Here is a 22,861-nt window from a genome sequence, read left to right on the forward strand (position 1 = left end):
CATTCCACTTTCCAAATCACTTCTGGCGCAAAGAGATACGCAGTCACAGGCTGATAAACTTTCCAAAAGCTACGCCCCTCATTACCACTTACCAATCAGAACGCATCATGAGCCAAAGAACGCCGCCCATTCAATCCAGGCATTTAATCCCTTAGGGTGAACCGATTACATGGTGTAGATCCAACGCTGTTCCTTCTGTCGGAGTAGATGCCTTCAATCTCCATGACAAACTGGGTAACAAATATGTTCAATCACAGTGCATCGCAATACCCCAAACTCATGGTGAGCCTCCAAACAAAGCACCACCAAAGGCTCCTCCAGACGTCGGGTATTTAAACAGGATCTGTGCTCAATTAGTCGAGTCTTAAAACGATGGTACATGTGTCTCATATACAGTTTTAAACAGGGGCACATGATGATATATACTACCCCTTCTGTTAAGCATGAGGTGGAACTCTGTAACTTGAACACTTGGCCAATCCCAGGATGAACAAACTCATCAGACTCTATCATCTGGGGGCACAGAGAGCACTGACCACAGCTTCGCTGGCCAGGTTCTACCGCTGTATTTAGTTCAAATGTTATTGGTCTAAGCACATTAGGACTTAAGATGTCACAAAGATTCCAATTACGCCCATAGGAAAATAAAATCCTGAGATGTTGAAAACTCGGGTGTATCCGTACAATGTTCAAATGCCTAAGGATCACCTGCTGTGAAGTTCTAGACATCTGATTAAACGTGGATACAAATGGAATCATGTCCTGTGGAGATTGTACATTACGATATTTAAGTAGGGATTACCTGTGATTATAAAGAGCCCTCTTGGCAGCTCTTGCTACCACAGAGGCAGGATAACCCCTCTGATCAAACTTCTCCTGTAATCTGGCAGATTGATGACAAAATTCTAAATTGGTACTACAGATGCGTCTGTAACGTAAAAACTGAACAAAAGGAATGCTCGTCTTCATTGCATATGGGTGCATACTATTAAACTGTAAAAGGGAATTACGATCACATGTATAGTGGTGTGCACCAAACCATCCACTATCTCCACACTGACATCTAGAAAAGCAATCTTAGTTTGATGGAATTTCATCTCAAATCTCAATGAGGGATGGCATGTATTGATGTAATCTCTGAATGACAAAAGTTCATCCAGAGAGCCTCGCCACAGACAAAAAATATCATCTATGAAGCGGTCCACCCCATCATCGCCTGAAAAAATCTAGAGGAATAAATGAACCGTTCTTCAAAATAACCCATGAACAAGTTCGCTATTGTGGGAGCGAAGATAGCACCCATAGCCACCCTAGAGAGTTGCATATAGAACTGTCCCTCAAATAAAAAATAGTTCTTCTTCATAGCTAGAGAGATCAGTCCAACAAAAACTCTGGGGGAACCAGCCAAGGACGAGGCAATTGACTCAAAAACTGTTGTAAAACCTCCAAAACCTCATCCTGAGGGATGGAGGTATACAAGGAGGCTACATCAAATGTCACTAAAAAGCTGACTTCAGATAATCCAGGTTCCCAACTTTCCAACAATTTCAAAAAATGTGTGGTATTTTTCAATAAAGATTTCACAGATAAAAGACAAGGTTGAAAATGAGCATCCACATACTTACACACTCTCTAATAAGGAATCTCTATAGGTCTACCTGGGAGGGTTTCCATATTCTTATGTATTTTCAGAAGTAAATAAAAGACAGGCACCTTAAAATATTTAAAAGTCAAAAAGCTATATTCAGCTAATGTAAGGAAACCTTCCTTTTTACCTTTATTCACCATCCCCACCAGTGTGTCAAACATTTCATCCAAAGGGTCTCTGTCCAGGGGGAGATAATTGTTAGCCTGATAGAGTTGATTATTAGCTTCTGCCAAATATTGCTCCCGTCCCCAAATCACAATAGCACCCCCCTTATCCGCCTGTCGTATCACCACTGAAGTCTCGGTTTTCAACCTCAACAATGCGTCTCGTTTGATGCATGTCAAATTATGGTGAAAACGCCTATCCAGCCTCTCCACCTCTGTAATATCTTTTAAAACAGCGAGGCAAAAAGCACTGAGAACAGGATCCAACCAGATTTATTTCTAGCAACTGAGTGGTCTAAAGGGGGATCCAGAGTTTGATCAAAAATAATCTCAACTGTAGCTTCCTAATAAAATTCTCTAGTTCCACCTGGAATTGGAAAGGGGAATGTTTTTCAGTTGGTACAAATGACAATCCCCTAGCTAACAAACTCTCCTCTGCTGCACTGGACAGGGCATACCCTGAAATATTTACCACAGCTGATTTGCTCTGGACTGGGACCTCGTTTGATATTTCCTGCTGCGACTCCTGCAATTGCTGCTTCGCCCCCCGGTTTGCTTGGGATCCCCTTCCTTCTCAGCTCTCTGAGAAGAATCATCACTGCCACTGGTCCCACCCAATGATAATTGAAATCTAGTGGCCTTATTCTGAATCCCCTTATCATTCACACCATTGTCTTGTTTCATCCATACATATACAAAACAGAGGAATAATCTCTCTGGTCTCTTTAAAACTTCTTGATTTTTTGCTGACGTAATTCCCCTTTAAACCTATCAGCTTTAAACCGCATGTCATTTAATTTACTCTCATAGGCCTCAGAGGTTTTAAGGGCCTCTAGTGCCTCTGTTACAATCTGTTGCTCCCCCTGAATTCGGGTCTGTGCCATTTGAATCAACAACAACATTAAATTGAGGGAGCAACGATTTATTCCAGTGGTCTACAAAACTGGGATCATCCTCAAATAACCGGGGGGGAGGAAGGGGGGGGGGACACGAGACATCCAAAGCCCCCTCGGGATAATTTCCAGTTTGCAATAATCAACCAGCGAGGCACTATGCAATTCTAGGCATATGAGGTCTTTTTGTTTATTAAAGACATCCATCCAACCATCATCAAGAGCCACTGTAGTATTATCCATTCCTAGGGATGGAGCTGTTAAAATCTCAGCTCTCAGCCCAGATAAAACCCCTTCGGGTGAAACATGTTGGCAGTATAAATCTCTGAAAGCATGACCACAAGTTTTAAGCTAAGCATTTAAACTATTTATACTCTAAGGTGGAAAAAAGTATTTATAAATTTAATAGCAAAGTATGGAAGATCCGGTGAGGAAGTAGTACATAAAGCCTGACACAATGAATTTGTATGAGTGCTAGGTGGTACTTCTGAGGAACTATAAACGTTGTACTATTTACTGTGAAGAGAGTTAGGAGGGGTAAGAGAATATACACCCGTCCAATCTGAAGTTTATTTATCATTACACACAAATTAATATTCTATCAATATTGTATAGTGCTTATATTTTATTAACCCTCCCATTTATTTATGTTTTGATATTCCTTTTTAATGTTTATATTTATTGTGAATTTCATTATTTGCAATTTTGTTTGTCTTGATCATTTGTATTACGCTTGATTGTCTTTTTACTGTATGAAAGGGTGGGTGGGTGGGGAAGGGATATGTATTTATTATATCATTTGATGGAATTAAGTGCTGTTTATTTTGTACATTGTTTGATAATATGTTGCACTTGATGTTGGTTTTTAAAATGAATAAAGATATGGAAAAAAAATTTAAAAAATTTTTTTTAGTTGTTCTATTCCTTGAAGAAGGCAGTTTTCCTGCCTAAACCAGGATCCTTGTTGGGACTATATCTATAATAAAGCTTAACCTTGGTTGGATTAAGACATCTACTTTTGCCTTTTTCTTGTGGTTAAGGAGAGGGTCACGAGTGTAGCAAGGTTGGTAGAAGATGAATCATGCAGCAGAGTTTTGCACAGATTGCAGGGGGAAGAGGCAGCACTAAGGGAGATCAGTTAAAAGTAGATTGCAGTAATCTAAGCATGAGGTTATGAGAGTGAGGACAAGGATCCGGGTAGTGTGCTCAGAGAGGACGGGGCAAATTTTGTTGAAGTAGAGATAGAAGCAATATGCCTTAGCAGTTTGTTGGATGAGCATATAAATTGAGAGGTCAGAATCAAAGATGACTCCAAGGTTGCGAACATATTAGACTGGAATATTTACAGAGATGGAGAATGGAGGAAGCGGAGCAGCTCAGTCTTAGACACCCCCTTAGGCAGGAGCTTTGTTTATGTGTACAAATTCCCCCTATTGTTAGAAACATTTTATAGGATACATTACCAAAGTTTCTTCCAAAAGCAATCTCAGGTTTTCATACCAATCAACCAATAACCAAACCAGTTTTTCACCCACTACTTCATATGAATGGCAAGCAATGACTTCACATGTTAAATGCATTTGAAGTATTCTCCTAAAGTCTATGTAAAATAGCTTCTACTAACGGACCTTCTCAACTTTTCCTTTCTTTTGATCTGAACAGGAAAAATATTGCAGTTAATGAAAGAAAATTGTCTTCATGGATTCAGACTGCATAGCCTTGTGCTACCAAGAAGCAAACTTATGCTCATCAGGGAAACTCACCTTTCCCTCCTCCGAATGAATTCCATTAACCACCACCTTCTGGCATCTGCCCATCAACCAGTTTCTATTCCAGTTCACCACTTTGGGCCCTAACTTCAGCCTATGGAGTTTATTCAAGAGCCTCCTATGAGGAACCATGTCAAAGGCTTTGCTGAAATCTAACTAAATTGCATCTAGTGCACATCCTTGGTCCAATTCTCTGGTCACGTCACCCAGTCAAAGAATTCAATCAGATTCGTTTGTTACAATTTACCTTTAATAAACCCATGTTGCCTCGGATCTTGTAATCCATTAGTTTCTAAGAATTTCACTCTTTTCCTTTGGTAATGTTTCCATTATTTTTCCAATAACCGAAGTGAGGCTTACTGGCATGTAGTCTCCTGCTTCATCTCTTTGACCACATCCACTCTTCTCCAGTCCCGTGGAACCTCTCCCTTCTCTAAAGATTTATCACACAACTCTTTCAGAGGACCCGCCATAACCTCTCGGAGCTCCCTCAATATCCTGAGATGGATCCCGTCTGGTCTCATAGCTTTGTCCATCTTCAATTTTTCAAGTTGTTCATAAACACTTTCTTCCGTGAATGGCGCAGTATCAACTCCATTCTCAGGTGTAACTTTGCTAACCAATCGCGGTCCTTCTCCAGGTTTTTCTTCTGTATTTGTTTAACAGGTTTGCTTTTTCCTCATCACTCTCCACATAGCGGTTCATACCTTCTTTCAGTCTCGTAATTCTAGTTTTTGTCTTCCTTCCTTTCACTAATATACCAGAAAAAGGTTTTGCCTCCCTTTTTAAAATTTCTATCAATTTGCTCTTCTGCTTTCACCAGACATCTCTCTCTCTCTTGGCTTCTTTCAATTTCATCCAATATTCCTTTCTGTACTCCTCTTCTTCAGTTTTTCTATATTTCATGAACACCAACACTTTTGCCTTTATTTTTCCGCCACTAGTTTGGAGAACTACTTTGGTTTCCTTTTTCTCTTATTTTTATTTATTTTCCTCACATAAAGGTCAGTAGCTCTTTTTATTGCACCTTTCAACTTGGACCACTGTTTTCCATGTCCCTTATGTTTTCATATCCAATCAGCTCTTTCTTCAGGTACTCCCCCACTCTACTAAAGTCTGCACGTTTGAAGTCCAGGATTTTGAGGTTTGTGTGGCCATTCTCCACTTTGGATGTTATATCAAACCAAACCGTATGATAGTTGCTACTTCCCAGGTGGATCCCCACTTGGACATTAGACACACTTTCCCCATTTGTGAGCACCAGATCCAGTATCATTTTTCCCTCATCAATTCTGTCACCATTTGTCTGAGCAGAGCTACTTGAAGGGAACCCACTATATCTCTACTTCTTTCCGATTCCACAGACAGAATTTTTCAATCAGCATCTGGCAGGTTGAAATCCCCCAGCAACAGTACCTCTCCTTTCTTTCCCAGCTTTTGGATATCTGCAACAAGATCTTCATCAATTTGCTGCTCTTGAGTCGGAGGTTTGTAGACAACACCCACATAGATAGAAGTTCCATCTTCTCTTTCCAAAGCTATCCATATCGCTTCTTCTTTTCCTCAAGCCCCCTGCATTTTAGTCGCTTGGATATCAGTCTTCACATAGAGAGCTACTCATCCACCCTTTTGACTATCTCTGTCCTTCCTAAAAAGGTTATAGCCTGGTATGGTTGTATCCCATCCATAGGAATCACTGAACCAGGTCTCTTTGATCGCTATGATATCCAAGTCTGCCTCTAATATTAGGGCTTGCAGATCATGATTTTTGTTGCTCAGACTGCGAGCATTTGTGATCATTGCTTTCCAACTACTTTTCTGTGGCAATTTCATTTTTTGTCTAGTTTGTTTAGTCTCACTGCCTGTTGCCTTGCTAAGAAGGGTATTGCAAATATTGTTGTATACTACATATCTTTACTACTGTCACATCTTGACTTCTAGCCTGAGATATGACAAGCACAAATAACACTATTTAATAAAATTTTATAAGGTGCTCTTTCTTAATTGCCTATTCCACAAAAGTATAGAAAATGGTTATCATTCCCCTCCAACTTTGCTTTTGTGATAAGGATGTTGATATTTTGAAATTTACCTTTTATGCAGATCTTAAGCCCACCAGCTCAGTTCCAACTGCCTAAGTAGTATCATATATCTACATTGTTTTAGATGGCATCATAGAGAATGACATGAGGATAAATTTATCCTCAGTTCACGGGATCTATCTCCATCCCTGTCCCATCCCCATTAATTCTATCCCTGCAAGCTCTGTCCTCATCTGCACAAGTATCAAACATTTATGATTTTAAAGTGTTTGAGGAATGTGCAGACGTTGACAGAGCTTGCAGGGATGGGGCAGGGGCAGGTCCCACAGAGATGGGGACGAATTTGTTCCTGTGTCATTCTCTAGTGTAGTGTATCACAAACTGTGTGCCACCACAATATTCCAGGTGTGCCGTGAGATGCTGGTGAGGAGGAGAGGCGTCTTTGCTGGCTAACTGCTTACAGGACTTGCCTCTCACAGTGAGAGGCACATCCTATATCAGTTAGCCTGCGCCTCTGCTCCTTCTCCTCACCTTTCCTTCTGCAGCAACCCCCAATGGCAGTAATGGTAGGCTTAGGGCTGCAGCTGGAGGACATCCACAAATGCACAGACATTGATGTGATGATGTCACACATGCATGTGTGATGTCATCGCGTTACTGTCTACATTTCCGGGTGTCCTCCAGCCACAGCCTGAGATTAATGTGCTGCAACTTTTTTTTTGTAATCTTTATTGATTTTTAATCTAAAACAGTGCCAAACAAATAAAAGAACAAATAAATACTCCATAGAAGCATCTGCTAAGATGTGCAGTGCCTACAAGGCATATTTCATCATGCCTGCTGGGAATCAAAACAAATCTTGGGCACCTCACTTCACATGCGAACACTGCCAAAAAAACTCTGGAAGGTAAGACAATTTTGTTTCTCACTAGGATGATGAAATTTTCTGCTATAAAATTTCTTAGAATGTTTAATTTTAAGAAATATTTAAATTGACAAATTCAGTGTTATTTAAAAATATATCATATATGAAATATGTTGTGAGAATCTCATACACATTAGTCATAGGTGAAATAAATGTATTGTTTTCATTACCATAATTTCATTTTGTTCTTCTACAGGATGTTACAGAGGGGAAAAGAGAGCAACGGAGTTTGCTATCCCACTGACCACTCAAGCAACTGCTACTTCTACATGTTGAACTGGCAAGAATGCATTTGTAATCACATATCTGGACATTTCTTCATCCATCGCCTCAGTGCCACATTGCCCTGAGCTGCCCATTCCCACTTCCTCAGAGAAACAGCAGCTATTTTCAGAAAAGAGCAGCAAGTCAGAGAGTGAGGGAGATGTAGATCCAGTTTACAATATCAGTGGTGCAGCTGATGAGAGAAACCCATACAATCCAAACTATTTTATTATGTGTGTTTTTATTTACCTGTGTATTACTATGGGATGCAGTGGGCTATACATTTTTAAATAAATAAGACCTCAATGACTTGAGCAGAGAGCTTGGTCTCATCAAGTCCAATGCCAAGCTTTTGACGTCTAGGCTCAAACAGTGGAACTTCTTGGATGAAAGTGAGCAAGTCACAAATCTAGGGTTACCATATGGCTCCAGAAAGAGGAGGACGGATTGAGACATTTGGGTTTAATTTCATTGAAAGCACTGGAAGTAAAACCTGGATGTCTCTTTTTTTAAAAAAATAATTCTTTATTCATTTTCAAATTAAACAAGTGCACAAAAGAGTATATTACAAACAAATTATTCCAAAATAGCACTTTGATATCTGCCATATAAACTTCTAGTAAAATCAATAACCCCCTACCACCCACCCTTCATCATATTTTCAATAAAAATATACACATATTATATATCATAGTATAACATATTATGTAAAATTATTTCCAACTCCCTCCCCCCATTAGTGTGCTAAAAAAGAAAACGAAAAGGAGAAGAGAAGAAGTGATGACTATTCACTACAATATTTTGCCAATGGCCCCCATATTTTTATAAACTTAGTATATGTCCCTCTTTGTACTGCTATTGCTCGTTCCATTTTAAATATATGGCATAATGTATTCCACCAAAATGTATAACTAAGGTTTCTGTGATTTTTCCAATTGTTGGTTATGTGTTGGATGGCAACCCCTGTCATAACTAATAAAAGCTTGTTGTTCTCTGATGATATTTGACTCTTTTCCCTCATCATCATGCCAAATAGCACTGTATCGTAAGAGAGTGCCACATGATTTTCCAATAATGTATTTACTTGAAAACCCGGATGTCTCAATCCATCTTCCTTTTTCTGGATCCATATGGTAACCCTACACAGATCAGAGGAGGTGTCACCAGGCTTTTCCCACCTTCTTCACTCATCAAGGTGGGCTCTGCTTCTGCCACAATATGACCAGTCTGAGGTAATTGGAATCGACTGTAACTCGAAAGAGTGGTGTTTCTTCATTGATAGCTCATCCAAGATAATCAAAGCTGTGTTGCTCCAAAATGGGAACAAGTACCTGTCTCTTCCACTAGCTCACTCAGTACACCTCAAAGAGGATTACAACAGCATTAAGACCTTACTAGGCACCTTGAAGTATGATGAGTACAACTGACAGGACATTGGGAACTTCAAAATGGTAGCATTTTGAACGGGTCTCGAAGGCAGTTTTACCAAGTTTCCCTTCTATCTCTGCCTTTGGGACAGCAGGAACACAAAAAGGAACACAAAGACACCCTACCAAAGGCAGGACTGGCCAAAGTGGACCAAGTTCGCTGTGGGGAGAAACAACATCAAATGTGAACCACTGGTGCACCCCCGGAAGGTGCTGATGCCACCACTGCACATCAAATTAGGCCTAATGAAAAATTTGTCAGAGCTATAGCTAAGGAGTCAACAGCCTTCAAGTACCTTCAAGACATTGTCTCTAATCTCTTTGAGGCAAAAGGCAAAGCTGGTGTCTTCGTCGGACTACAGATAAAGAAGATTTTGGAGTGCAAAGAATTTCCCAATAAGCTAATTAGGAAGGAGAAAGCAGCTTGGAACAGCTTCCTGGGCAATCACATGGGCAAAAACTATGTGGATTTGGTTGAGAATATGCTGAAGAATTACAGTAAAATGGGCTGTAGGATGTCTCTCAAATGGGCTGTAGGATGTCTCTCAAAGAACATGGGAGCATACTCAGAGGAGCAAGGTGATTTCTTCCACCAGGATATACTGAACTTTACACACCACTACCAAGGACAAAATATTGAGAACGTGATGGGAGACTAAATCTGGGGGCTGATTCATGAAAGTGACTTACAATATAATCACAAATCTCAAAAAAACTATTCACTTCTAAATATGTGATTCATTTGTTGCTTTTTCTTACTTTATAAGAATGAAAAGATAAACATTTGGTATTTTCACATTACATACAGGTAAATTGCAAAAACTTACTATCCTGGTCAAAAAAACAAAGATTTTTTAGAAATAAGACATTTTCTATACTTTTTAGGCTTGAGCAATTAGGAAATTATACTAAATGCCCAGGAATAAAAATCATGCTACTTGGAGGGGCAGTTTTGAAAGGACGTCTAACTTAATATTTGGATGTTTTGAGAAGTATATCCAAAATTTGGGTGCTGAAAATGTCCATTTTGTGAAACCACTAGACACCCATCTTTTTTTCCCCGAAAATGATCTATTTAGATGTCTTGGACTCCTAACTTTTTGGTCTTTTTTAACCACAAAAATGTTCAAGTTCAAAACATCCAAAATCAAGTCATTTGGATTTAGGCGGGGCCACCATTTAAACTACATTGGCCACATAGACAGACATGCTAGCAAAGCAGTGGGGCACCTTAGAGGGCACTGCTGTAAACTTCATATAAAAAGTTTCAGGTGTACATCTTACCAGAACTCCCTTATAAGGTATGGTGAACCTTCCAAAACTCCCTAAAGCCTACTATACCTACTTGTCTACCACCCCAATAGCCCTTATGTCTCCAGATGGCACCTACTATATGGCAGTATAGCAGGATTTTGGTGGGCTCACACTTACCACCATAAATGCAGTGGTTAGAGTGGGATATAGGCCTGGGTCTTCCTCTCTATGGTTTGCTACACCACCTACCATGTTACTCTAGACACCTGCTTGCTGTTCTACTAGGCTTTCCCATACCAAATGCTGCTGTTCTAGACAAGTATGTATTGTTTCATTCAAATCTTTCAGGAGTGGGAGGGGTCAGTGACCACTGGAGAAGTGTGTGTGGGGGGGTCCTTAATTCCTCTAGTGGTCATATGGTCAGTTTGGGTACATTTTTGGCACTTAGACACTTCTAAAATAGGTCTAACTCCTGACATCTAAATTGCGTCTTGGACATCTTGGGAAAGGTTTAATGATCACTGCAAGACATTCTAGTGCTAAGACTGCCCATAATACACCTCCAACATGCTCACTTGAACTTTGGATGCATAGCAACCAAGAAGCCTTACAAGATGTCCAGAAAGTCAGTTTTGAAAATTGGCACTTGGACATTTTGGCAAGAAAAACATCCAAGTGCCGGTTTATGCCATTTTTTGGAGATCTTGGTGTTTTGAAAATGAGCCTCATAGTGTAATGGGTGTCATCTTGTACATCAGTCACATATCTTGGAATCACCGGCAGCAGTGAAATCAAATGTCTCAGTGTGAAAAAAAATCAACCAGTGCCCCTCTATGTACTGGATATAGTGCAGACTGCCGCTGTGCCAAAAATTAAGGAAAACTTGAAAACACAATTAAAAAAAACCCAAACAACACCCCTACCCAGGGGGTTTGTAAGTAAAAAATGGAGCAAAAATGTAGGTGTCAATCCAAGGAACCTGGCAAAAGTGGCAGAAAAGTTAGCTATGAAATTTGACTCAGTTATATATTTGGATGATTTCCCACTTGCTCTTTTCTGCTTGTTCATATGGTTGTTCTTCTTGTTCATGGTACCTGATTGTCCCTAGGTGACCATGGAAACAAGATATATATCATAATGGCTCCAGAAGAAAAAATAAAAATGAGATGGCCTCATATGATGATACTGATATGAGAAACATCATTACCATTGACAGCAACATGGAAGATTTAGAACATGTTAAAATGCAATCCTATCTTTTATGCAGTTCTTCATAGCTGATTAAGAGCCAAATATTGCACTGACACTGTATACCTGGAAATTCAATTCCAGAGCTTAGACATGGCACAGAATTGAATTTCCTGTTAATGGCGCCAGCTGAATATTTGGCCCAAAGTTTTCTGGAACAGACTCTGTTGGTGATATCATTCACATATTAGAGGTATTGAATCTGCTTGTCCTCAGAGAAAAGGTCTAGACCAGTATCTCTCAAATTTTTTTAGCTCTAGCACACTAAATGGAGCAAATGTTTTTCGTGGCATATTATAATTGAAATTATAAAATTGCAAAACCAACAAAATATGAAATCTGAGATTTATTTATTTATTTAAAGTTCTTTAAGTTATGTGGGTAATTGTAACAATGGTGAAATTAAAGTAGATAGAATAGAATTGCTAATCAAAGCAATGGATATGCTTGTTTTTGAGTGCAATTAACTCAAAACACGGCTCGATAGTCGACAAGCAAACACACATTTCATCATTCACCATCTGCAGTCATTCTCTTTTTTTCAATTTAATTTCTGTCAGCTGAAAATCCAAGTTCTTTAAAGATAAGAAGATCCAAACTGTAACAAAACCTTGATTGTTTTGTTGCTCGTTAACTACTGCATAAAAAATAAAATTAAAATTGCTTGCCATTAGTTTTCAAATCACATCTAAGAATGATGCTTGTCTGGGCAGTTGTATCCTTATGCACACAGACGCTCATAATATTGACAGACTCTCGCATACACAATGTATACTTATGAAGGGAATTTTTTAAAATAAAGTAAATTTATGGAATCTCTCATGGCACACCCGGAATCTCTTCAGGGCACACCACTGTGCTGAGGCACACAGTTTGAGAGAAACTGGTCTAGTCTAAGAGGGCATACATCCCCTGCTGTTCTTTGCACTCTTCTACAACAAACAGCCCTCAAGTGAACATAATACATTATAATTAACAAATAGCTGTATAAAGTGTAATATAAATCATTTAGGGCTCCTTTTACTAAACTGCGGAAGAGCTTCTTACAGCAGGCCAGCAAGATAAATGTTCCTTCCGATGCTCATTCTATTCCTATTAGCATCAGAGCATTTGCCTCGCCAGCCCACGGTAAGAAGCTCTTCCACGGTTTAGTAAAACTCAGTATTAAATATAAAAAATCATTTTCTATACACAAAACCAAAATTTGTAAATACAATTCTATTGCACCAAAATTTAAAACTGAAAAGAAAACCAATTTGCTAAAGAATAAGGGGTCCTTTTACTAAACTGAGGTAAACACTAGCACACATTTACTGCATCTTAAAATGGTTTACAGGACATGCTCAGACATTCTGCGGTAAGTTCCAAATCTAAAAGTGCTACCCAGAAGCTAAAAAAAATATTTCAAAATTTTTGTTGCAAGCGGCACTTCTGGGGAGTGGAGCAGGTATTCCTGCACTAATCATTGCTTCCACATTACTGCACGCTAACTGGTTAGTGCAGAACTACCACATGAACCATTACCACCTGCAAAATAGGTGTTGATGTTACCATGCTAATTCTTTTTAATGACCATGTGCTAATGACAACATTAGCACATGTTCTTAGTGCACAAAGGCCTAAATTCACTAAGCAAACCAATCATGTACCAATCGGTTTACGAGCACTTTGTGACCAAATTTCCCTCCAATCCCATTCACTAAAGCCTGTAGTGATCCTCCCATGCAAATTAGCAAAATAGCCAAGTGATTGATTCACTAACAATTGCTTGGCTATTTTGAATCGGGTTTTACTATTAGCCCGAGGCGTCTCAGCCAATCAGTGCCTTAGGCCCCTCCCCGTGTATCAGATGATGCGCTGGGGCAGGGCCTATGGCCGCTATTGGGTGGCAGCTGGACGGAGGAGCAGGAAGACTTTCCTCTGGCTCCAGAAAATTGGCGTAGGAGCAGGAGGTTCTGGGCAATCCTCCTGCTCCCGAAGATGGAGGGAGCCTTCGGGAGCCTTGTCGCAAGGAGCAGGAGGGACCGGGCACCCTTCCTGCTCTCAACTATTTTAAAGGTACCAGGGTGGGTGGGCCGGGCCCGACCGCTTGAGCCGACCAGGGTGGTTTGGGGTGGGCCAGGGGGTTGGAGGCCTAGGAGCAGGAGGGACTGAGCACCCCTCCTGCTCCCAACTTTTTGGTGTCGGGGGGTGGGCCGTACCGGGTGGGCCATGCCGGGAGAGGGGATGAGGGCTGTGCTGTGCCGAGCCAAGGGAGGGCAAGGGAGAGATCAGGACAGAGCATGGCAGGCAGGAGATATCGGTGCCTGTGGGGGTGTCTGGCAGAGCTGGTGTGTCGGGCTAGTGTAGGCTCTCCTGCCTGCCCTGCTCTGCCCCAATCTCTGTTGCCTGCTCACCGGACTCTCCTGCTCTCTGCCGCCGTTCCCCACAGTGCAGGCCCATTTTAAAACCACGGGCTTGCACTGCAGGGAACAGCGGCCGAGAGCAGGAGAGTCCGGCGAGCAGGCAAGAGAGATCAGGGCAGAGCAGGGCAGGCAGGAGAGATCAGGGCTGAGCCCTGACAGCAGTGACAGGAGGCTGCTTCTCCTGTCACTACTGTCAGGGTGTGCGCATGAGCGGGATTGCTTTCTAGTGATCCTGGCTGTGGATAGAGGGTGTGTTAACGATCGTCCGTATTTGCATGCAGGCCTTTAGTGAATTCGTCGGCCGGCATACAAACGGAAACAGAACACACACATTTTGGAGGTTTAGTGAATCTTGGCCAAAAACCTGTGTAAAGGCAAGCTAATGCCACTTTTTACCATAGTTTAGTCCAGGGAAACCTAATTGAATAAATGAAAATATACTTGCATAGAACAGAAATAAAGAAGAGCAGGAAGGGAATGTAGTGTATAAGAAGAATCTTTAAAGGATTGGTGAATGGGTCTAAAGTCTGGGATGGATAATGTTTTATAAGTCTCGGTATCACGTTTTACATTTTTAGCACAATGATGAAATGGTAAGTTTTTATCTTAGACTCTGCATTAAGATGTTTTATATTTCTTTTTAACTTTTTTATTACTGTATTATTTAATTGTAATGTGTTAACCACGGGACAGCTATTTTCTGGGAGAATGGTACATAAAAATAACTGTAATGGAAATATAGGGGGTCAAAATTCAAGTAGGCAGGAGAGGCTTTTACTCATTTAAATTGCATTCAGTGAGCCAGGTACCAATATTCAGTGGCACTTAACTGGTCAGTGCTGCTGAACATTGGCATTGTTCAAACCCAAAGCTGGGCAGCGGAGTGATGGACTGGGGTGGAGTCAAAGAGGAGCTGGCATGGGTCTATTCAGTGCTGGTGCCTGCATAGCTAAGCAGCCAGATAGGACCACACAAAAAGCTGTCCTATCTTCTAGCTATGGTACTCAATATTGTCTGAGATCACTTAAACACAACAATAAGAGATCCTAAATTTACCAAGCAAAAACAAAACGAACTAGATCTCAATCTACCAAAAATGGAGGAAAAAAGCCTCTGAGTAGAGAATGACACGGGGAAAAAAATCTGTCTCTGTCACTGCCCCATCACCGCCATTCCCTTCACTGCCCCGTCACCGTCACTGCCATCCCATTCACTGCCCCCGCAGCATCCATATAAGCCTCAGTACTGCAATATTTAGCTTATTCCTTCCTTATAAATCAAAGTTCTGGCTGCTGAACTAGAGAAAGAGATGTTCATCTGGCAGGGCTTTGTTTATAAAATTTTATCAACTACTTTATCCTAAAGCAAAAAAAAAAAAGAAAATAAATAGAATTTTTTTTTTCTAGCTTTGTTGTCTGGTTTCTGCTTTCCTCATCTTCTCATTCAATTCCTTCCATCCACTGTGTGTCTTCTCTCTGCGTCTTCCATTTGCTCTGTTACTGTGCCTCTCCCTTCACTCCCCCCCCCCAATTGGTCTGGCATCCATCTTCTTCCCTCCGCTCCCCCATAGTCTGGCATCTGTCTTCTTCCCTTCCAGCATCTTCTCCCCACTCTGTCTTCCACATTTCCCTTCAGGGTCTGTTCTTCTCCAACCTCCTTCAATGTCTGTTCTATTCCTTTCCACCACCACCATCTGTTCCTTTCTACCACCCTACAGCTCTTCTCACGTGGCCTATCTATCTAACTTCCTCCCTCTTACTTTCGTGGCACGTTACAATGTGTGCAAACCGCTGGAGCCTGCGAGCTCAGTCCCCAAACAATCTCGCTTCTGTGTTCCTATTTTCCCCATTTCTAATATCTCCCCTATGTATCTGGCATTGCCCCCCTGTGTTCATATACCATCCCTATGGCATGTATTTTCCCTTTATGTCTCTGTCCCTATGCCCCCATGCACATAATTTCCCCTCTGTTTCTGTTACCTTCCTGAGTCCAGATTTCCCCTCTCTTCCTCTTCCACACCAATGTGTCTCTTCTCTTCAACCCCATCTAGCTTCTATCCCTCTTTCTTTTCCCCCCCCCCTGCTCCCAGCATCTGGCTCACCTGCCTGTCCTCCCCTTTCTTTCCTGCTGTGGGTTTCTTTCTCTCCCTCTTCATTCCCTTGGTCCAGAATCTCTTTCCCTTTCACTCCCTCCTTCCTAGTGTGAGGCGGGAACACGCGTGATCGTGCAGTCCAGCAGCCCCCTCACGTCCGATTGCAGTATTCCGTCAGCTCCCTCCCTCTACCTCACCTTAGATGCTGAGTTTGCCGGCTTTCTTTTTTGCCCAGCCACACACGCGGCTGCTCAGTTGTTCAATCTTCTCCTCTGACGCAACCGGAAACAGGAAGTTGCAGCAGAGGAGAAGATTGAACAACTCGAGCAGCCGCATGTGCGGCTGGGCGAAAAAGAAAGCTGGCAAACTCTGCATATAAGGTGAGGTGGAGGGAGGGAGATGGCAGAACGCTGCGATCGGGCAGGTGGGGGCTGCTGGACCACGCGATCCTTGATTGCCTCACTGCGGAGACAAGACCATCCACCACCCAGCAGCGACCACTATTTTTTCTTTCCCCATTTCGGCGGGTTACCCAAGGCTACTCGCAGCTAGCCGTGGGTAACAACCACCGTGTCATTCTCTACCTCTGAGGTCCAGAGGTGAGTCGCTATATCAGCATATATATCAACACTCCATACATGGACTCAATGTCTTTCTTAGACACAAAAAACCTCCATGATCAAATTCAGCATGTGATGATAATAAACCAGCACTTATCTTGTGGCCTGAGGGGGGACCCGTATCATATTCAAGCTTCTTCAGGGGATCCAAGTGTTGTGTCTGGAACAGAGTGTATTAAGACTTCAAAATGCCTCAATGTGCTTCTCAACCTTCAGAAAAGGTTCAGAGAAGCACGTTAAGGCATGGCCTGAGGAAGCTTGAATGTGAAATGGGACCCCATTGGGCCACAAGATAAGTGCTGGTTTATTATTATCACATGCTGAGTTTGATTATGGAGGTTTATTTTGCCTACTCAATATTGTCCAACACTCAAATAACTTTCAGGCCACCAATTCCATCTTTCCGCAAACTCCCCCATTTGGACTCCTAAATGGTAATGATGGCTTCTCATTTCAGTTCTCCTGAATTCAATTCAAAGACCCCCCTCTCCTGATTGGTGCCGGATCCAAACCCCACTCTTTCAAGTAAGTGCCTTTTCTAAAGCTACACCCTACACACATGTACAGCCCTCCTCAAGATCCCCTTCAACCCTTGAACTTACCCAGAACTTACCCCAACCTCTAGTGGCAGTACTGCAAGACAACCACTGGAGATCAGCCTTCCATATATAACTGACTCCCTAGTGGTTGTACCATGAGAATACTGCTAGGGGGGTCAGCCCCATCACATAAAGTAGGTCCTAGTGGCTGCCTCCTAGTTGATCATGCCCGGATATTCAAGGTCAGTGCCTGGACATGACCTGACATTGAATATCCAGGCCTAATTTAATTGGTGTTGTCAGTGCATAAAAACATGCTGATTCCCTACAGGTTAAATATTAGAGGGATAGTCTCTGCAGCATTATTGCAATGAGAGTCAAATTCTCATATCTTTACCTATTTGAGATATACAACTGAGATTTTCATTTGACTTAATTGAGGGACTAGAAGATTTCAGAAATTCAGGCCTCTCTTCTATGCTTTCAGAAGATTGGAGATAAATGGCCATCTCTTCTATGTTACTGGTAGATGACATAAGGATGTCTGTTTCTTCTTCATAATCGGAATACAGATCTCTTTCTTCACACACCATAGTTTTTTGGTCTAAAAAATGAAAACAGAAACAGTTTACCCAGCAAAATCTTGACCTCTCCAGTATGCAAGCTGCCTTCAATGTAAGTAAATTTTGGTGACTAGAACACTTGCAAATATTATCAATTTAGGAATAAATCCTTTTATATTGTTGATTTATTTTAAATAAATTTATTAAGAACAAAGAAACAGGACCAGCTGAGTGACACCACTGTGTGCTGCTCTGTAGAAGTTCCTGATTTAATTCTTTGATTTGCACCCTAGGTTATCTGTAGCTGGGAATGCATGGCGACATTGTTTGTAGCACCAGGAAGCCAGGGAGTTGTAGTCATCAATAAGAGTGATATTTGGAGGCTGAATTTGGAGTTCATAGAGGTTATTTTTGAAGACGTCTCAAAATGGCCAAAACAGCTAAAAAGCAATTTTTGGCCATTTTCTACTGAGTTTGTCTAAATAACAAGGGTATATGTTGTGGGCATGTTTTGGGAAGAACTATGGTAGGCTCAAAATGAGAGCATCTTTCAGTGATAATGGAACAGGAAAACATATCCAAGTCTAAAAGGAAGTATGTTTTTTATCTAGATCTGCTTCAATTACGTCCAATTTAAAAAAGATACTTTAAGTGACCTAACTGACCACTGGATGGATTAAGGCTTGATTCCCTCCTTGTGGATGCTGTCCTCCTCCCCCTCCCCTGAGAGGGGATACCAGGCACTATGATAGCATTAGTTATTACAAACATACTCAACATAGCAGCAAGCAGCTGCCAAGAGCAGCCTACTGGTCAGTGCAATGGATTGTGAACAAAGGGATCCAGGTCCAAATCCCACTTCACCTAGTACATTTGTGGTGGAAATTGTGAGCCCTCCCAAATCACCAAATTACCTGCTGTACCTAAATATAGGAGACATATGCAGTATGGAAGGCAATTGTAATAGTGTACAGTTAGGTACAGTAGGTTTTATTCTATTTCTGGAGAGCTCAGAATACAAAATGGAGTTATGATGGGAATTGTACCTGGGTGCCAAGTTCACTGCACTGACTATTAGGCTGCCCCTCTGATCTGCAGGGACATCTGTGTGGCCATATCTCTTAAAATGATGCCAGACAATGTTCTTGTGCTTGTTTTTTTTGGCATTTATAAGTTAGACGTGTCAGTTTTGAAAATGGCTCTCCTTTTTATACATCTTTCTGTACAAATACATCCATTTTAGAGCCATTTCAAAAGGGAAATCCAGTCTTTTTCCTGTTTGAAAGTGGTTCTAAGATGGATGTGTTTTTTATAACAAAATGAGCTTAATGCTCCAATACTGACTTGAAAGTTTTTTCAAAAATGTCCCTTCATGTTATAGTTCCTACTGCAGAACCATCTACTTGTTCTTTGCTTTCCTTTTCCTTTTCTCTTTATAAGGTTTCTCTGTGCTTACCCCGGGCTTTTGAGAATTCTCTTACTGACGGTGCATCCATTAAATCCATTGGGAGGTCCCATGTGCTCATCACAATTTCTACGAAAAAAAGATTTCCTTATGTTACTCCTGAATACACTCTTTAAACCTCATATTCTTAGAAGGTGATTTCAGAAAGGCCACATACTTGTATGCAACTGAAAAAATGTCTAAAACAAGAGAATATGAATATACCTTTCCTTCTAAAAGCTTGACTTTTTTGCACAACCTGTATTAGCTGGCACATGTATATAATGTACTTAAGCCTGCTCTGAAGCAAACATAAATAAAATGAAGTTACTTACCCATGGTGCCTCAAGAGGAGACATTCAGCCACACTTAACCTGGCAGTGTCACTGAATATCTTGGCAGACTGCCGTGGCAGTCTAGAAGTAGAATCAGGGCCAAGCTAGAATGTACTCAACCCCCCTTTTACTAAGATGTGGTAGAGGTTTTTACCACAGCCTGGAGTGCTGAAAGCTCTGACGATTATAGAATTCCTGAGTGTTGGAGCAGCATCAGAGCATTTAGCACCCTGGGCAGTGGTAGAAATCTCCACTGAGGTTTAGTAAAAGAGGGCCTCAGTTAGTAGCAATATTCAATCTGCTAACTGGGTAAGTAAGTAGATAAAGACAGGGCAGCAAAAATGCTGTCCTAACTTTATCTGCTGATATAACCCGACATTGAGGGTTCCTTTTACGAAGCTGCGTTAGAGGTTTAATGCGTGTAATAGCGTGCACTAATTTGCTGGCCACGCTAGCCACTACCGCCTCCTCTTGAGCAGGCGGTAGTTTTTCGGCTAGCGCGGGGGTTAGCGCACACTACAAAGGTGCGTGCGCTAAACCCGCTAACGCAGCTTCGTAAAAGGAGCCCTGAATATCTATGCTTAATTCAGTACATGGTTATCAGCAGCTTAAAAACTATCGACTACCATAGGCTGAATATCGGCTCCTAAATTATTCACTACATATGAATCATATTTTCTAACATTCTGTGGAATTATGATGTGCTATTAAATTTCTAATTTTGAACAGAATTTTAAAGAAATAATTTCAACATGGCCATGCAATGATCAACTTCATGGAAAAACCATGGGTGTAGAGCTTTTCATGATCCACAAAATTATGGAACTACTGTACTGTAATAACTTTCTAATACTCAGAAATCTGCTAAAGGAAGTTGCTATATTTTATTTTGGTATTATTGTTCAAAATTATTGGCATTCAGTTTAATGCACAATCCTACTAAAATCCATCTTATTTGCATATCTCCAAGTATCCTGCAGTAGCCTAGGGATAGAATGCTGCAGAAAGTTTCTGAAATTCTCCGATAATTCTATAGCATATTTGAATAACTAATATGCAAAATGATATAAATGGGCTCTTTTACAAAGCAGCGCTAACAGCTGCTGCGCGGCAACAGCCCCAAAGCCCTTTAAATCTCCTTGGGCTTTGGGGCCGTTAGCACAGCACAGCCGCTAGCGCAGCTTTGTAAATGAGGCCGAAAATATACAAATTTGTATTGCCTAATAAAAAATATTTTCAATCCTTACCTTATGCCTAAATAACAAAAAAAGTATTTTTCTACCCTTGTTTTGTGTCTCTATAATTTATTTTGTTGTTTTGGGAATTTTATGGGGGCAGGATAAGAGGCAATCTCAGGAATGGGCAGAGGGAAGGATGGAGGAAAATGAAAGTGGACTAGGAATAAAGCAAGAAGAAAATAGGATCAGAGTTTGCAAGTGAGAAGTGGAAGGCAGAAGGACTTGGAATACAGGAGATGGAGGGAAGATCAGGAATAGAGGATAAGAATAGGGGAAAACATGGGAGAGAGATTCTTGACTCTTAGGAGAGACACAGAGGTTTCCCTTTCATAGACCCAGACCCAGCTCTTTGTCTCCTTATATTCCCACAATCTTTATTTTCCTCTTTCCTTTCATGGTCCACTCCTGCTCTTCATCCTTTGATTTTCTTCTTCTGCCCATCCGATACGCTATCTCTCCTTTATTCTCCCCACCTTTAGCTCACTTTCTCCAGCTGTCCTCTCTCTTACTTACCATCTCAAATACCAATACAAACATACACAATTATCCTCTCCCTAACTCCTATTCTCTTGACTCTGCCGAACTTCTTTTAGCTCTTCAATGGACCAGTGGAGGAGGTGGGAAGTAGCAGCATTTTTATAAGCTATGTCCTTCTTTTCTGCTGCTTGTGGCCCAACTGCTACTTTGAATTTTATACGATGCCCATTCTGCAGTGCAAGACTTCAGGCAACAGAAGAAGATGACATAAGCTGAGATGCTGCCACTTACCAGTGCAGGGAAGGGGGAACTGATTTGCAAAAGGTGAGAGGTGGTAAGGAGCTGTTTCAGATCCCATTCACCTATTGGGATTAGCCAATTTCTCAACTATAGTCAGATTTTGCAGCTCTGTCCACAAGCACAGAACTGTGGTAGACCAAGGACTCTCCCACCCATATTTAAGAGTTACCTGTATAGGTGTCAGGAGCACTACCAGTTGATTCCATATCTGTGTCAAGCATCCATGTCTCTTTCTTGGTGGGTGGTGGTGTAGGTTTACAATCTGATTTCTTAGCATGATCCTGGGAAAAACCTTAAATTGCAGTTCACAATTGCTAACAAAAGAAGACAACCCAATATTTCCACAGCAAAAGTGAAGTCCAGAAATCAAAACAAAAGAGACTGTGGAAAGAGATGTTCCTGATGCAGGTTTGTTTATTCAAGGTTTTTTGCATCCAAAATTCAGTCAATAACAATCCACATAAGACTAGAAAGGAGAGGAATCAACACGGTCCATGTTTTGGCGAACATGCCTTCCTCAGGGATCCTAAATAATGGTTTTAATTCCAAAAGGCAAATGTGTATATAAAGCAATAGACATAAAACCACTACTTCAATTCCAATTGCAAAAGACTGTATTGCACTTAGCAAGCAAAAGAAGTTCACAATTGCTAACCAGAATACCAGAAAATTAAGCAATACAATCAATTCCATCTGAATGCTTTCAAAATATTTGCACATTTCAAAAATATGTACAAATTTTTGATATGAGTGTTGATGGCATGTGAAGGAAATTATAAACCTATGTTTTCTGCTGTTATGAATTGTGCAGAGGCAGGATGCACAATGCTCCGATACCATGGTATTTTTTTACTGTGGTGTCAGAGCGTTGTGCATCCTACCCTCAGCGTTTCACTCTGGGTTGGTTTTGGGGATGCTCTTTCCTGTTTGAAGGATCCCAAAGCCCCTCTGGGTGATGCCACTCTTTAGTGGTTGAGTGGCTTCCAGGCCTATCTCGTCACATCCAATGTATAACATTATATAAAAACAATTAAATTGACAGTATTTTTGTTATTACTCTCATACAGACAATGCCTTGTTTATATTGATGGTAGAACAAATGGCAAAGTGGAAAACACTAGAACATGCAATTAAAAAAAAAAAATCAGATTATCCTGAAATACAAAAAATGATGACAGATTAAGACCATTCATCCTTATCCACTCTGTCATCCA

At 41.1% G+C, this 22,861-nt stretch overlaps 1 protein-coding gene across 2 annotated transcripts in view; it reads right to left on the reverse strand.

Moving 5' to 3' along the window:
• SPAG17 (sperm associated antigen 17) overlaps nt 1-22,861 on the reverse strand; it is a 742,651-nt gene that overhangs the window by 50,890 nt on the left and 668,900 nt on the right. For both annotated transcript variants that reach the window (XM_033941513.1, XM_033941512.1), the window contains exons 41-43: nt 21,817-21,928; nt 19,310-19,387; nt 17,688-17,894 (exon numbers count right to left, since the gene is read on the reverse strand). In XM_033941513.1, the coding sequence (XP_033797404.1) occupies nt 17,688-17,894; nt 19,310-19,387; nt 21,817-21,928 (397 nt within the window). The remainder of the gene's footprint in view (nt 1-17,687; nt 17,895-19,309; nt 19,388-21,816; nt 21,929-22,861) is intronic.

This window comes from Geotrypetes seraphini, chromosome 4 (assembly GCF_902459505.1).
Source record: "Geotrypetes seraphini chromosome 4, aGeoSer1.1, whole genome shotgun sequence".
Classification (NCBI taxonomy): domain Eukaryota; kingdom Metazoa; phylum Chordata; class Amphibia; order Gymnophiona; family Dermophiidae; genus Geotrypetes; species Geotrypetes seraphini.